The sequence below is a fragment of the Astatotilapia calliptera genome, chromosome 13 (assembly GCF_964374335.1).
Source record: "Astatotilapia calliptera chromosome 13, fAstCal68.1, whole genome shotgun sequence".
Lineage (NCBI taxonomy): Eukaryota > Metazoa > Chordata > Actinopteri > Cichliformes > Cichlidae > Astatotilapia > Astatotilapia calliptera.
In genome coordinates, this window is record NC_137434.1 from 30,976,467 (window position 1) to 30,989,016 (window position 12,550).

The 12,550-nt window shown below is 42.4% G+C and overlaps 2 protein-coding genes across 2 annotated transcripts; one reads left to right on the forward strand and one right to left on the reverse strand.

The window, feature by feature from the left end:
* Positions 1-1,548: 1,548 nt before the first annotated feature.
* Positions 1,549-8,971, reverse strand: LOC113035474 (D(1)-like dopamine receptor). Its single transcript, XM_080288137.1, has one exon. It carries the CDS (start codon positions 4,917-4,919, stop codon positions 3,438-3,440), a length of 1,482 nt encoding a protein of 493 aa, XP_080144263.1. The 5' UTR covers positions 4,920-8,971; the 3' UTR covers positions 1,549-3,437.
* Positions 8,972-9,802: 831 nt separating this feature from the next.
* On the forward strand, positions 9,803-11,994 carry LOC113034964 (CD48 antigen-like). The gene has a single exon (XM_026190163.2). It carries the CDS (start codon positions 10,112-10,114, stop codon positions 10,847-10,849), a length of 738 nt encoding a protein of 245 aa, XP_026045948.1. The 5' UTR covers positions 9,803-10,111; the 3' UTR covers positions 10,850-11,994.
* Positions 11,995-12,550: the final 556 nt, after the last annotated feature.

Here is a 12,550-nt window from a genome sequence, read left to right on the forward strand (position 1 = left end):
CCGCTCAGGGAGTTTGTGTGTTCGCTCAGACACATGAAAGATTAGAGGGAATATTGGTGGGGAGCGGAGATTTGTGTCCAGAAACAAGAATGAAAGCATTTCATGTTGAATATTTCACAAACTGCTGTGAGACCGTTGGACAGACACTGTGCTCTAATACTGCAGTCATATATCCACTTTGTTATTGTCCTGTTCAAGTGCTCACCATTTACCAAATCAGCCAGTCACCTGCCAGCAACAGTGCAATCAGGATGGAGAGGGAAGCTGATTTAACTGATGGTGCTTGATGATGTCAGACGTGCTGGTCCAGTTTACTCACACAACCATCTGAAATATCATCGAGTGTTATTTGTGACAATGTTTCGTGAATAAAAAAGTATTGTTAATGGAGCCGTTCACACCAACTGCGTACTTTCACAGGATGAATTACATTCTTGTTTTGTTTTTTTGTTTTTTCAGACCTAGCTTAATTTTCTTATTGGGGGGGGGGGGGGGGGTCGGATGAACTGAGAATCCCCATTTCTTCTTTTTCTTGTTTAAAAACATCAGGACCACCTCATCACCTTTTTTTTTTTTTTTAGGACCAACGTTTTCTGAATTTCTTAGTGTTTTTATTGTTTTCATCGTTGTGCATTTCCTATTTTACTTATTTTACTGCTCTCGTTTCCTCCCTCATGAAACATCTCGATGATGCACTGAACAGCTGACCCTGCAGGACACACCTGTGAGGTTCAGAGTGCCATCCCCTCAGTGGCCCCTGGAGCCTCCACTCTGTTTCAACTCCACCACTGAGTGAAGATGAAAGGAGAGAGCAGAGGTAGACTGCAGAGAGAGAGGAAGGAGCGTCGACCAACGGGAGGAAAACTCAGACTCTGCCGTCGCTCCGTGTTCGTTTGTATTTGTATCGTCATCGCATCCTCGCTGTCTTCTGACTGTTGGGTTTTCTGTGTATCATTGTACCGTCTTTACTTGAGACGAATGTGGTTGGGCGCTATATCAATAAAATAAAATAAAAGTATTTTGTTTTTCTTGTTTGGAAAAAAATCTCATTTCTACTTTTTTACTTTTTGTCAAAAATGTCATGTTTCTAAGAATAGCTGAAAACAGCATAATGTATCTGTAGGGGGGGGGGGAGACAGGATGTTAGTGAGGGAGTCAGGTTACCTGTCAGGCCCCCCCACCATCCTCCCTGATCCTCAATGACTGCCATCAAGTTTTTCTGCTGTGAAGATTCAGTACAGCAGCTTTGACTTTCACTCAGTTAAACCTCTTCTGCATTTATTCGTCTCTCTGATGGTTTACAGTGCATTTAAAACCTCAACGAAGCAACAGAGTAGCCATCGTACTGTTTAGATATTTAAATGTTGCCTTCACATTAAGTCCCTGTTAATACCATATTCTCAAACAACCGGTGCGTCTTGCGGATTACGGATGAATGGCAAATATCATCGCACTTATGATGATGCTTTAAATGTCATTTTATGGATGAACGTCAGAGTCAGGGTCAGGTTTCATAACCTCAACCCTTAATTCTGTTTTAACACACAAACACCGGTTGCCTCTACGTGTCTCTAAAGCACTTCCACATCACTAACAGTTCTCTCCTAGTATACAAAAAGTTGGGATGCTGTGGAAAATGTACATAAAAACAGAATACAATGATTTGCAAATGTCACAAACCCATTTATTCACAAAAAACGAGTCAAATGATTGAACTGAGTCTTAATGAACATATGAGACTGTTTTGAATTTGATGGTATCAACACGTCTCTAAAAGTTTGGGCTGGTCCATGTTTCCTCTGTAACATCTGCCTGTGAGCTGAGGACAGCAGCTGCTGGACTTCCAGAGGACTGTTGTCCGGTTCTGGACTGATGCCCAGCAGTCCGGACTCCTCTTTGTCCCATTTTTGGTTTCAGGATGCTCCAGATGTTCTCAGCTGGCTCAGCACTCAGACTCTTCTACTCCGAAGCCAAAGAGCCATCGGATCACAGGCATCCAGTCCGGGTTTCCAGCCTCGTCTCATGCACACAGATGCTTCTCCAGACTAGTTTATGATTTAATATTTTCTGAGTTTTTTTACAATTTTATTTTGATGAATATTATTCTGAAATTGTTTCACAATTTATAAATCAAGATGCTCTTTTTATGCCCAATCATGTTGCTGACCTGCTGCCAATTAACCTGATTTGTACAACATGTTTCTCCAGCTGTTTATTTTTTGCACCGCCTGCTTCTCCAGCCTTGTTGCTCCCATCATGGATGTTTTGAGGCATGTTGCTGCCATCGACTTCAAACTGTCTACGCTTAAACATCTGATATGTTTTCTGTGTTCTACTGTGAATAAATATGGGTTTAAACGATTGTGTCTGCACTGGGTTTGCACAGGCTTTTTGTCAGGAGGTCACATTTCCACACACATACATTTGTTTCTATTTAAACAACCTAAAGAAAACGTGAAAAAACAAACAAAATACAAAATACAGCAGCAAACAGGATGTTAAAAATATATAAATTAGGATGCTGGCATTTAAGAGTAGCTTGAGTTTCCCGCCTGTTATTTAATATCAGGCTCGATAGATCCAGCCAACGCTGGAGGGCCTCGAACCTGCGTTCTTTCTAAAGGCCAGCGGGAAAAAGAAGTTGGGTCATATTTAACACGATGGGAAAATGGCTCCCCTTCTCACTTGATAAATGACTTCAGTGAAAACTTATCTGATGAGTTTATGGTCTCAATTCCTAGTTTTACATCTTACTGGACATAAAATGTTTATTTTTATAAATTATGGTCCCATAAAAAGTTAAATGGACAGTAAAGCAGGGGTATGATTTAGGGCGCATCTACTTAGTGCGTACACTGCTGTGATTTGGGAATCACAGAGTGCTCAGTTCCTCGCACTAAGAAAAAGTGCATTACAGCTCTGTTTTTCTTTTTTTATATTTATCTACGTGAAACAGGGCATTTTCGTCTCAGCAGTTGATCCCCGCTGAAAATGTTATAGTGAGAAAGCAGATCGTCACGCCTGGTTAGCATGTCAGAAACGCTCAGTTTGAGGCTTCAGAACTGGACTTTACAAACCAGCAGGTGATGTCACTGGACTCTCATTTAAAGAGTTTAAATGAGAAGGAAGTTTTAGTGCAATTTTAATGACTTGTTCAGGCGCAACTATTGAGTTGTTAATGGGACATTCGTCTGGAGAGACCTCAGAGCTCCAGATATCAGCCATCAGACTTGTCAAGACAAAGTTTTTTCAAGCACCATCTGTCCCTTCGTGACGGGCTATAATAGGATGAACGTGGAGATTATACATTCTTTGTGCTCAGTGGTGATTTTAGCCAGTTTCAGATCAATAACCCAAATTATGAAGTTCTAAAGTCCACAACTTTAAATGAATCAAGAGCACACATCATGGAGGAATGTCCAAACATTGTGTCTGTCCTATCCGTCCTGGTGGACTTGTCCTGGTATCAGAGCATCACTCTCCAGCCCTGGAGCTGAGGTGAACGGTGTGATTGTTTCCAAGGAAATCTCTGGGTCTTCCTCATACTGGATGGTTGCGGGAAGCAGCAGCAGTCTGTTGTGGCTCGGAGAACCGTTGGAGATGATCGACTCCTCGTCAAAATGTGCGCTCATGTCCTCCAGGTGGTCCGAGCTGACGTTAATGTTGCGGGGATGCTGCTGCGGCTGAGCTGGGACCAGCGCCTCCTTGTGGAGGGTGGTGTCATGGTGGTAGGAAACCAGTTCGTTGCTTAAGTTCACCGCCTCCACCGCGTTGTTCGAGCAGACTCGGCCGCAGCCCAGGATGCTGGCGAAAGCTCGGCGGAAGTCTGCGTTGAACGCGTAGATGACCGGGTTGAGGGACGAGTTGGCCCAGCCGAACCAGACGAAGACGGTGAAGGTGGTGTCGCTGACGCACGGCGGGTCGCAGAAGGGGACGGTGCAGTTGAGGACAAAGAAGGGCAGCCAACAAAACACGAACACGCCCATGATGATTGAAAGCGTCTTCAGGACTTTGGTTTCCTTCTTGAACGAGGACTTCAGCGAGGCCTCGTCGCCGGGCCGCTGCACCTGCTGCTGGTTCCTGTTCACGCCGTGGCCTTGGTGCTGCGCCTGCTCTGCCGCCCGCTCCAAAGACATGATCCGACGGATCTGGGTCTGAGCGATTCGGTAGATCCGGGTGTAGGTGGCGATCATGATCACCACTGGGATGTAAAAGCTGATAAAGGAGGAGGAGATGGCGTAGGTCTTGTTCAGGTTGGCCACACAACTCTGGGCGGCGACGTCGCTCGAGTTGAAGCTGCTCAAGTTTGTGAAGTTCTTTCCGCTGGCGGCCATTATCGCCGCCATCTCCTCCATCGCCACCTCCCGCTCCTCCTCCCCGGCCCGGTGCCAGTTGAGCTGCACGGGGATGAAGGAGATCAGAATGGACAGCGTCCACGCCACCCCTATCATGACAAACGCCACGCGATGAGTCATTTTCCGCTCGTACTTGAAGGGGCTGGAGATGGCCCAGTAGCGGTCCACGCTGATGATGCACAGGTTGAGGATGGACGCTGTGGAGCACATGATGTCAAAGGCGATCCAGACGTCACAAAAGCGTCCAAACAGCCACGTGTTGGTCACCTCAGTGATGGCCTCCCACGGCATCACGAGCACGGCCACGAACAGGTCGGACACGGCCAGAGAGATGACGAAGAAGTTGGTGACTTTGGAGCGCAGGTGGCGGAACTTTATCACGGCTGCGCACACGAGCGTGTTCCCGAGCAACGTGGACACGATGAGCAGGAAGAGCACGCAGGCGACGAGGACGCGCAGTCCGCCGATCCCTCCGCCGTCCTCTTCCCCGTCCTCGTCCTCCTCCGTCCCGTCCAGCTCTGACAGAACTCGAGTGAAATTACTCCACACGGTAAAGTTCTCCATCACGCAAAGTGACAGAGCGCATTAATATCCGCGAGGAAAGCCGTTTGTCCTCCGTGCAGCTGATCCACTGAACATCCTTCGAAGGAAAAAATAAAACATAAAATAAATAAATATATAAATAAAACACTTTCCTTTGATTTTTTGTAAGATCCGCGTCAAGAAGAAAACAGAAAAAAGGTTCCGTGAATAAATCCTCAGAATTAAATGATAATAATAATAATAATAATAATAATAATAATAATAATAATAATAAAGATAAATGATGGGGGATCAGCAGCAACGGTGGCTCGGATGATTCCTCCTCGGAGGGGAAGAACTCTCTGCCTCCTCGGTCTTCAGCCCCGATGTGACTCACAGTGGACTCACCTCTCTGTGTGACGCGCTCACACTCAGTCAGGTGGAAGCGATGCGGGGCTCGTTACCGCCTCAGCGTGTGTAATAGATTACTCTCCTCCATTCCTGCTGGAACGAATCGCGGAGAGGAGCTCCGAGAACTCCCGAGCTTATCAGGGAGAATTAAACAGCTAATTAAAAATCAAAGATCAATATTACAGTAACAGAGCAAAATCAAATCTGTCACACCTGAAATACATTTAACTTTTTTAATATAAGGGATTCAATTAAACGTATTATAGCTTGTAAGTATCCTCCTTATGCTTTATGCCTCATTATGTTGCCTAATAGGAAAAAAGCAGCAGTCCAGGTTCTTCATATAAGACCAAGAATGCAATAGGTTGTCAAAGTAATGGCGGGTTTGGTGTAATATATCAAAATGATTCAATGCATTTTTAATGAGGTCCACAAGTAGCAACATTCAGTGTTTTAGAAAATCAGTCTGCATTTAAAAACAAATGTTGTACTTTCATTCATTTCAAATCAATTTTCTACAAATAAAAGTAAATTTTAAGGACAAATCTGACAAATGTGTATCTCATTTTCATGTTAAGTTTTAGCTTAAAGTGCTGCACTGCAATCAGAATGCTTCTACGGGTTTAAATTAATAAACAGTACTGTAAACAACAAAACTAATTTAAGCAAAAATAAAGGAAAATACACTAAAAGTGTTGTTACACTCTGGTTACAGACATTGCAGTAAAACTACAGTAAATGAGACTGCAGTAGAAATACCTTAAAAGATATTACAGCAATTCCCTAAAAATGGAAAATACAGCAAAGGGACCATACAGGAAAATTCCAGTAATGCTGTTAATAAAAATGGCATCATCATGAAATAAAACAGCATTTCAAAATGTCCAGACAATAAAAATGATTAAGAGGGAATCGTTTTTATTCAGGCTCCTCCTCCTCGCTTCCTCCTCTTCCTCTTTACCCCTGAACTTGTGTGTGTGAAGTGAGCCGTGAACTCAACATTTAAGAGACATAAATGTATCATTTCTATATAAATGAAAAGGCTGAGCAAACCTGCACACACTTCTGAACTCCTCCTAAAAATGCAGAAACTTAAAATATAAAGATCATATCTGGTGTGAAATATTCATACAGCGTATTCCAGGTTTGATGATTGAGGTTGAAGGTTTGGCACCACAGTGACAGTCAACACATAACGAAGGACACGTTTTCACCGGAAGGTTAATCAAACCCAGCAAAACAGTCTGAGATCACCGGCAGCTCCTTTTCTCAGTGAATCAACAGTTTTGAATGTCTCCCAGCAGCAGTTCTTCTCATTCAGCGAGTCGACACTGATGAAGCAGTTTAATGCGTCACACTGTTTAATACCAGCCAAAGTATTTCACATAAAATTTGTTTGTGACTTTTTAATTTCACTACAACAGAAACTTACTTTAGTGCAGCTCAAAATGCTTCAGCTGTGAATAAAATGTAAAATAAGCAAGAAAATCATTTAAACATGCTGAGCTGCTTAGAATGAAAATACTAAATAATAATAATAAAACTAAACAAATATTAACAAAAGCCTGTAAGTACACAAGCAGTGTCTCATATAATGAAATGCTGGGTAAAGTCAATGAAAAACACAAAACAAAGTCAAATAAAATAACTTATAAGTACAATAACAATAAAATATTCTTTCTTTTTCCCCACAGTGAAGGTGTTCCTGCTTCAGCCAAGAAAATGAAAGACGACTTACACCAACAGTGCGTGTCACCTTCCTAAAGACAAATTAATATAAGATGTTGGGGATTCATTTCTTTAAAGCACGTAGAAACCTTTGGTTAAACACAATAAACTTCAAACAAATAGCTTCAATTAGATTTTTAGGGTCTAGAATTACTTAACTTTCAACTCAGGCTCCATGACTGTGGTGCTAAAGTCATATTCTGGGGTCTGATTATTCTCAGTGAAATTAACTCAGAAAAGATATAATTAATGCCATCTGCTGTTTCCACTGCAGACGATTCAATTCAATTTTACTTGTGTAAAGCACAAATGTGACCACAAGAGGGCACCACCTGCCCGCTTTTGTGACTCAAATAAAAACACAAAGAAGTTTATTTTGAGAGTTCACAATCATTCATGTTTGGGACATTCACAGTTAGTATGTGTACCTGCACATACCTGTGGTGCATTCAGGGAACAACCCTGAATGCATGACCCTGAATGCACCACAAAGACAGACGGCAGAAAGCTCAGCCACTTTTTTCACATATGTACAGATACGTCTGCCCAACACTGTGACTTTCACTGGAGATACAAGAAATCCTTCAGTTCGACCAGAAACAACCCAAATCTGGAAACCAGGCCTTCAATGAGACGCCCATAATCGGGATCAATTAACCCGATCAATTAGAATCATGATATGTTTTGTTCCCAAGGAAATAATTTATCTGAGGATTTGAATGATATGAAGCTGATTTGGCCCCATGGTCACTGCTGCCCTTCACTATTCCCTCTCCCATCTGGAAAACAAAGACTCATACATGAGGGTATGAGGAGTTTGTCGGTCCGTCAGGATAAGCAACAGGACTTCAGCCAGCATTATTACAAACACTGGCGTCCTACAGGGTTGCGTCCTCAGTCCCATCCTCTACACTCTGATTCTTCTACAGCAATTTTGCATGAGTCACAGCTACACCGCACTACAGGTGAAGCTGAGGAGGAACAGCATGTCATCTACTAAACAAAGGGTTGGTGGTTCAATACCTGGCTGCTCCAGTCTGTATGCCAAAGAGGTACTAACCCCAAGCAGCACCCCATCACAGTCTGAATGTGTGTGAATGTTAGATGAAAAGCACTTGAGCATAGAAAGAGGCTGTGAATGAGGCACATTGTGTAAAGTGTTTTAAGTTCTCTGGGAGAGGAGGAAAGTGCTATATAGGAATCAGGCCATTTACCCTTTCAAAGGAAAAGGAGTCCAAATAAAATAAATTCAAAACCTCTAAGACAAATCAAAAACCCTGGAACCTAAACCAGCGATCATAACAGGCAAACAGCATAAATGATACAGTATACTGTATCATATGTGTTGGTTCAACAGTTCAGCATTCACGAGGATTTTCGAAGGTCTGACAGCATCATCTGTCTATCAGCTGCCTGTTTCATTGGTAACAAGTAACATGAAGTGCATGAAGTCATTATGCCACTTATCCATTCTAAATGTGTTTAAATTAATTGTAATAATTTATAATCCCACTGCATCAGGGACAACTTCACACATTTTGTAAATGGCCTGTGGCCTGTATTTGTATAGCGCTTTACTAGTCCCTAAGGACCCCAAAGCGCTTTACACATTCAGTCATCCACCCATTCACACACATTTACAGGAACACACGACAGGACGCAGGCAAGGAGGCTTTGTTCTTTCATGTGTGAATAGAAAACCAGAAAAACCATCTATTCTTTTCTTATTGTAAATATCAAATTCACCCTGAACAATCACTGCAGTCACTCTGTGGATGAACTGAAATGCACATATTTACGTTTATAGCCTACTGTGTGTCAAAATAAACATTTATTTACATAAATAAGTCTATTTACATACACATTCTTTCCAAAGAAAGCACATGGGAAAGACACGGAGCACATTTCTTTCCTATGTGGAAACTGCTCTGATCGGTCAGACACCTCCCCGTAGAGCCAGTGTGTGTGTGTGTGTGTGTGTGGGGGGGGGGGGGGGGGGGGGGTTCTCGGGGTTGCTGTCAAATTGTCGCTTTTATTCTTTAAGACTAATTTAGTTCTTAATACAGACGTTATGTGGCTACAGACAAACCATTTTACAATAAGTGCGGGACAATAGGACCGAGGCCTACTTTAGAGTTACTTTCACTTTCTAAGGAAACTCGATTCCGTGCTTTTCAAAATAAAGCCGTGTTGCGTCGCTGTTCTGCTTCATTGCACATATAAAACATGAATTGTCATGTTAATAATATAAATACAATATCAGCGAGGATTGTTTTGACTGCAGCAATAAAGCAGTAAAACCTCAAACAGCGCCTCTGATAAACTCTTCTTTCTTTTTACATGTTCCTGAGGATTTTCCTGATTATGACGTTATTAAATTGGTACCTGATGTTACGCTCACACTAACAGCAGTGTTATATAGCTGTAAAAATAAGCTGTTTGCCTCTTTCTTCTTCTTTCATCTTCGCATTCAGGTTGCTTTCTTCTCCTCGTGGTGCTGAGGCGTTAGTTTGAGTGTTGTATTCACCTGTGTTGATCACTTTCACCTGCGAGCCTTTAAGGATTAGGAAGGGAAACCATAAATCCCATGGACAACAGTTGGATCCAACTTTATACAACCGAGGCGAGTTTTTGTTACTGACTTTCACCTCAAAGATCTCCAAATTAACTTTGATATTGCTAAAAAAAAAAAAAAAAAAAAAGGGGGGGGGGGAGAGAAAGAAAAGAAACAATTGTTATTAATTTATTAAGAAATAAATCATCTGGTTCACAAATATTACAAAATTAACAAATGTTTCATTTAACACTGAATTGATTAGAATATATGGCTTTAAATCAATGACTGTAGAAATTGGTTGAAATATTTTTTGTTCTTTCATTTTGAAAGCGAACAGCAGAGAAGCCACGCTGAAGGTTTTTTTCTGAGACATTTTGCTCCACAGCAAAAGAAAAAGGCGGAGGTCTGTTTCTTTATCAGTGACTCAAACCGCCTCACGTTCGTCGGTTTTTACTGACCTGCCTGAAAAGATTTCGACGAGTGAGTTTTTATTGATGTGATCATCGATACTCTGTCACTCCTGTATTGATCAGTGGACATGGGTCGGTCTGTGGTTCTCGGAGCGCTGCTGGTGCTGCTGGTGGCTAACGTTAGCTTCTGTCAGGCCCAGACTGTGGAGAAGTACTTCAGGGTTGGTGGCACACTTCAGCTCAGCCCTGAGCCGGTCTATGAACAGATCACCAGCATCGTGTGGACATACGGCAAGAACCTGCTGGCTGAGTGGGAGAAAGACCAGATTCCTCTGACATATTACAGCAAGTTTAGAGGCCGAACCACTCTGAACACTGGCACAGGAGAGTTGGAGATCAGGGACATGACTGCGGCGGACAGTGGATGGTATTCAGTGGAGATCAACAACCAGTTCCAGGGTCGGGTTCATAAGACTGTGGCGATCGAGGATGTGCCCCGACCTGAGGTGACTCTGCAGCCGCTGGCGTGTGATCGACCATCGCTATGCGGACTGAAATGTTATGGAGACATTACAAATGCCGGGCCTGTCACCTATTCCTGGAAGAAGGACGATGGAGAGTGGGAAAGGGGACAAGACAAAAGGGATCTCAGCAGTCTGGAAATGGACAGCGTGAAAACCTTCACCTGCAGGATGGAAAACTCAGTGAGCCAGAAAGAGAGCTTACCCTTCAAAAATCGATTCTACCAGGAGAAAACGCCAGAACCAGAATCAGCAGCGGCTTTTTTCTACAGATTCAAAGAATCAGTCAAGACTGGGATTGATGTTATTTTTGCAGCAATGTTCCCAACAGCCCCTGAACAATGAAAACAGCCTGCCTATGGGTATTATAGATTGCTACTGCTGCAGTAGTCATTCTTCCTAAAACAAAAGAAAATGTTTTTTATTTGAGGGTCTGCCTTTATTAACATAAGAGCCCACACCCTTTGTACTGTCAGGAAAGCTATGGGAGAGTCAATGTTCGAACTTTAACAGAAACGTTCCTCGATGTGTTAAGGTGCTTCTTATGGGCTAAGATCATGGGCGTGTCCTCAACTCATCGAGCAGGAAAACAACCCTGAAATCCTCCCTGTTTTAATTCACAGATTGGCAGAATACGAAGAAGTAATGATATCTTTACACTGAAGTAAAAAAGCCATCAGTGCCATAGCTTTGAAGTACAGTTACAAGTGATGTATCTGTAAAAGTTCTTAAGGTGGAAATCTGTCCTGCTCATTCTTATTTTCTGAATCTTTTAGGGTGGCTTTGCATGATTCACAGGTTAATAATAATCAGAAAATCTTATGTACGCAAACACACGTTGCAACTTCTTATCTGGTGCGCGTCTTTTATTTTGACAGCGAATGCGCACCTGCGGACCACTTATGTGCACCCCTGATAATAATCCTGTATTTCATAGCAGCCCTTCACTTCATCCTCTGTCTGAAACAAACAGACTTGACTCCTGTCCAAAATACACACTGTCTATGTGTGTATATAATCTCAAAAAAGGCAGAATAGGTCCACAAATATGTTGATGTGCATAGTTTAAACATGCATCATGTACTCGTGTAATGCTTCAGTGCTGACTTAATGAGACACGACTCTACACTCTGTGCTGTCCTTTTTACACTTTTTAAAAGTATTTTTTAAGCACTGCACAGGTGACTTTTCTTTTTTCTTCTGACTCTTCTGTTATGTATGAACCAAGAATTGTGTGCTATGCAAGCTATCGCCAGTAGGGGGCACCACGCCCAGTTATGTGTGTGTGTTACTTCTGTGTGATCCCAATAAAAGAAGAAGTCAACTTGTAAACAAACTATTGTGTGTGCAGTCTGACTCGGCATAAGCTCTAATAGTGTACTGACACTACAGTGGAAATATAACATCTTCCATCTTTCATATTAACTTCTTCACAGTTTGATTATTTATTAGAAACTGTGGTGCCTTTCAAAATAAACCTGGCAGTGCTACACAGACTCATGGTGTGTTATTTTACCTCCTAAAATCCGAGCGCGAAAAAATGGACGCCCGGCTCAAGCGAAGCCGGAAATGGGCGGGGGATTATTAGCTTGCGCAGATCCTTCCGCTCAGGAACGCGCATAGCTGCCCGTCTGTCTCACCTGTGATGGATTTAGAAGAAGCTTTTAAAGCACCTTGAGCCAACTGTTGTGATTTAGAGCTTGTAAATTAAATTGAATTGGAAAAAATAGAGAACTACAGCTGTCAGCAGATCAAAATTTCTTTATGTATTCTTTTTATTTCTCGGGGACCGTGCACAGAAACATAGATCTTGTGAGCGAGCAGGCATCTTTTCTCCATCTGCAGTCCTGGGAAGTTAAAATGGCGTATACTCTATACACAAGTCCTAAAATCCTCAATGTTTTTGGAACTAATTTGTCTCAAATGTATTGAGTCTTTAAGTTTGCATCATTGGGGGCGTGGCCTCTTTGACAGGAACATTTAAGCCTGTAAGTACACAAGCAGTGTCTCAAATAATGAAATGCTGGGTAAAGTCAATGAAAAACA

What these genes read in the sequence shown, in the direction of transcription:
- LOC113035474 (XM_080288137.1), bottom strand. Translation starts at nt 4,919, where the DNA reads ATGGAGAACTTTACCGTGTGGAGTAATTTCACTCGAGTTCTGTCAGAG.
- LOC113034964 (XM_026190163.2), top strand. Translation starts at nt 10,112, where the DNA reads ATGGGTCGGTCTGTGGTTCTCGGAGCGCTGCTGGTGCTGCTGGTGGCT.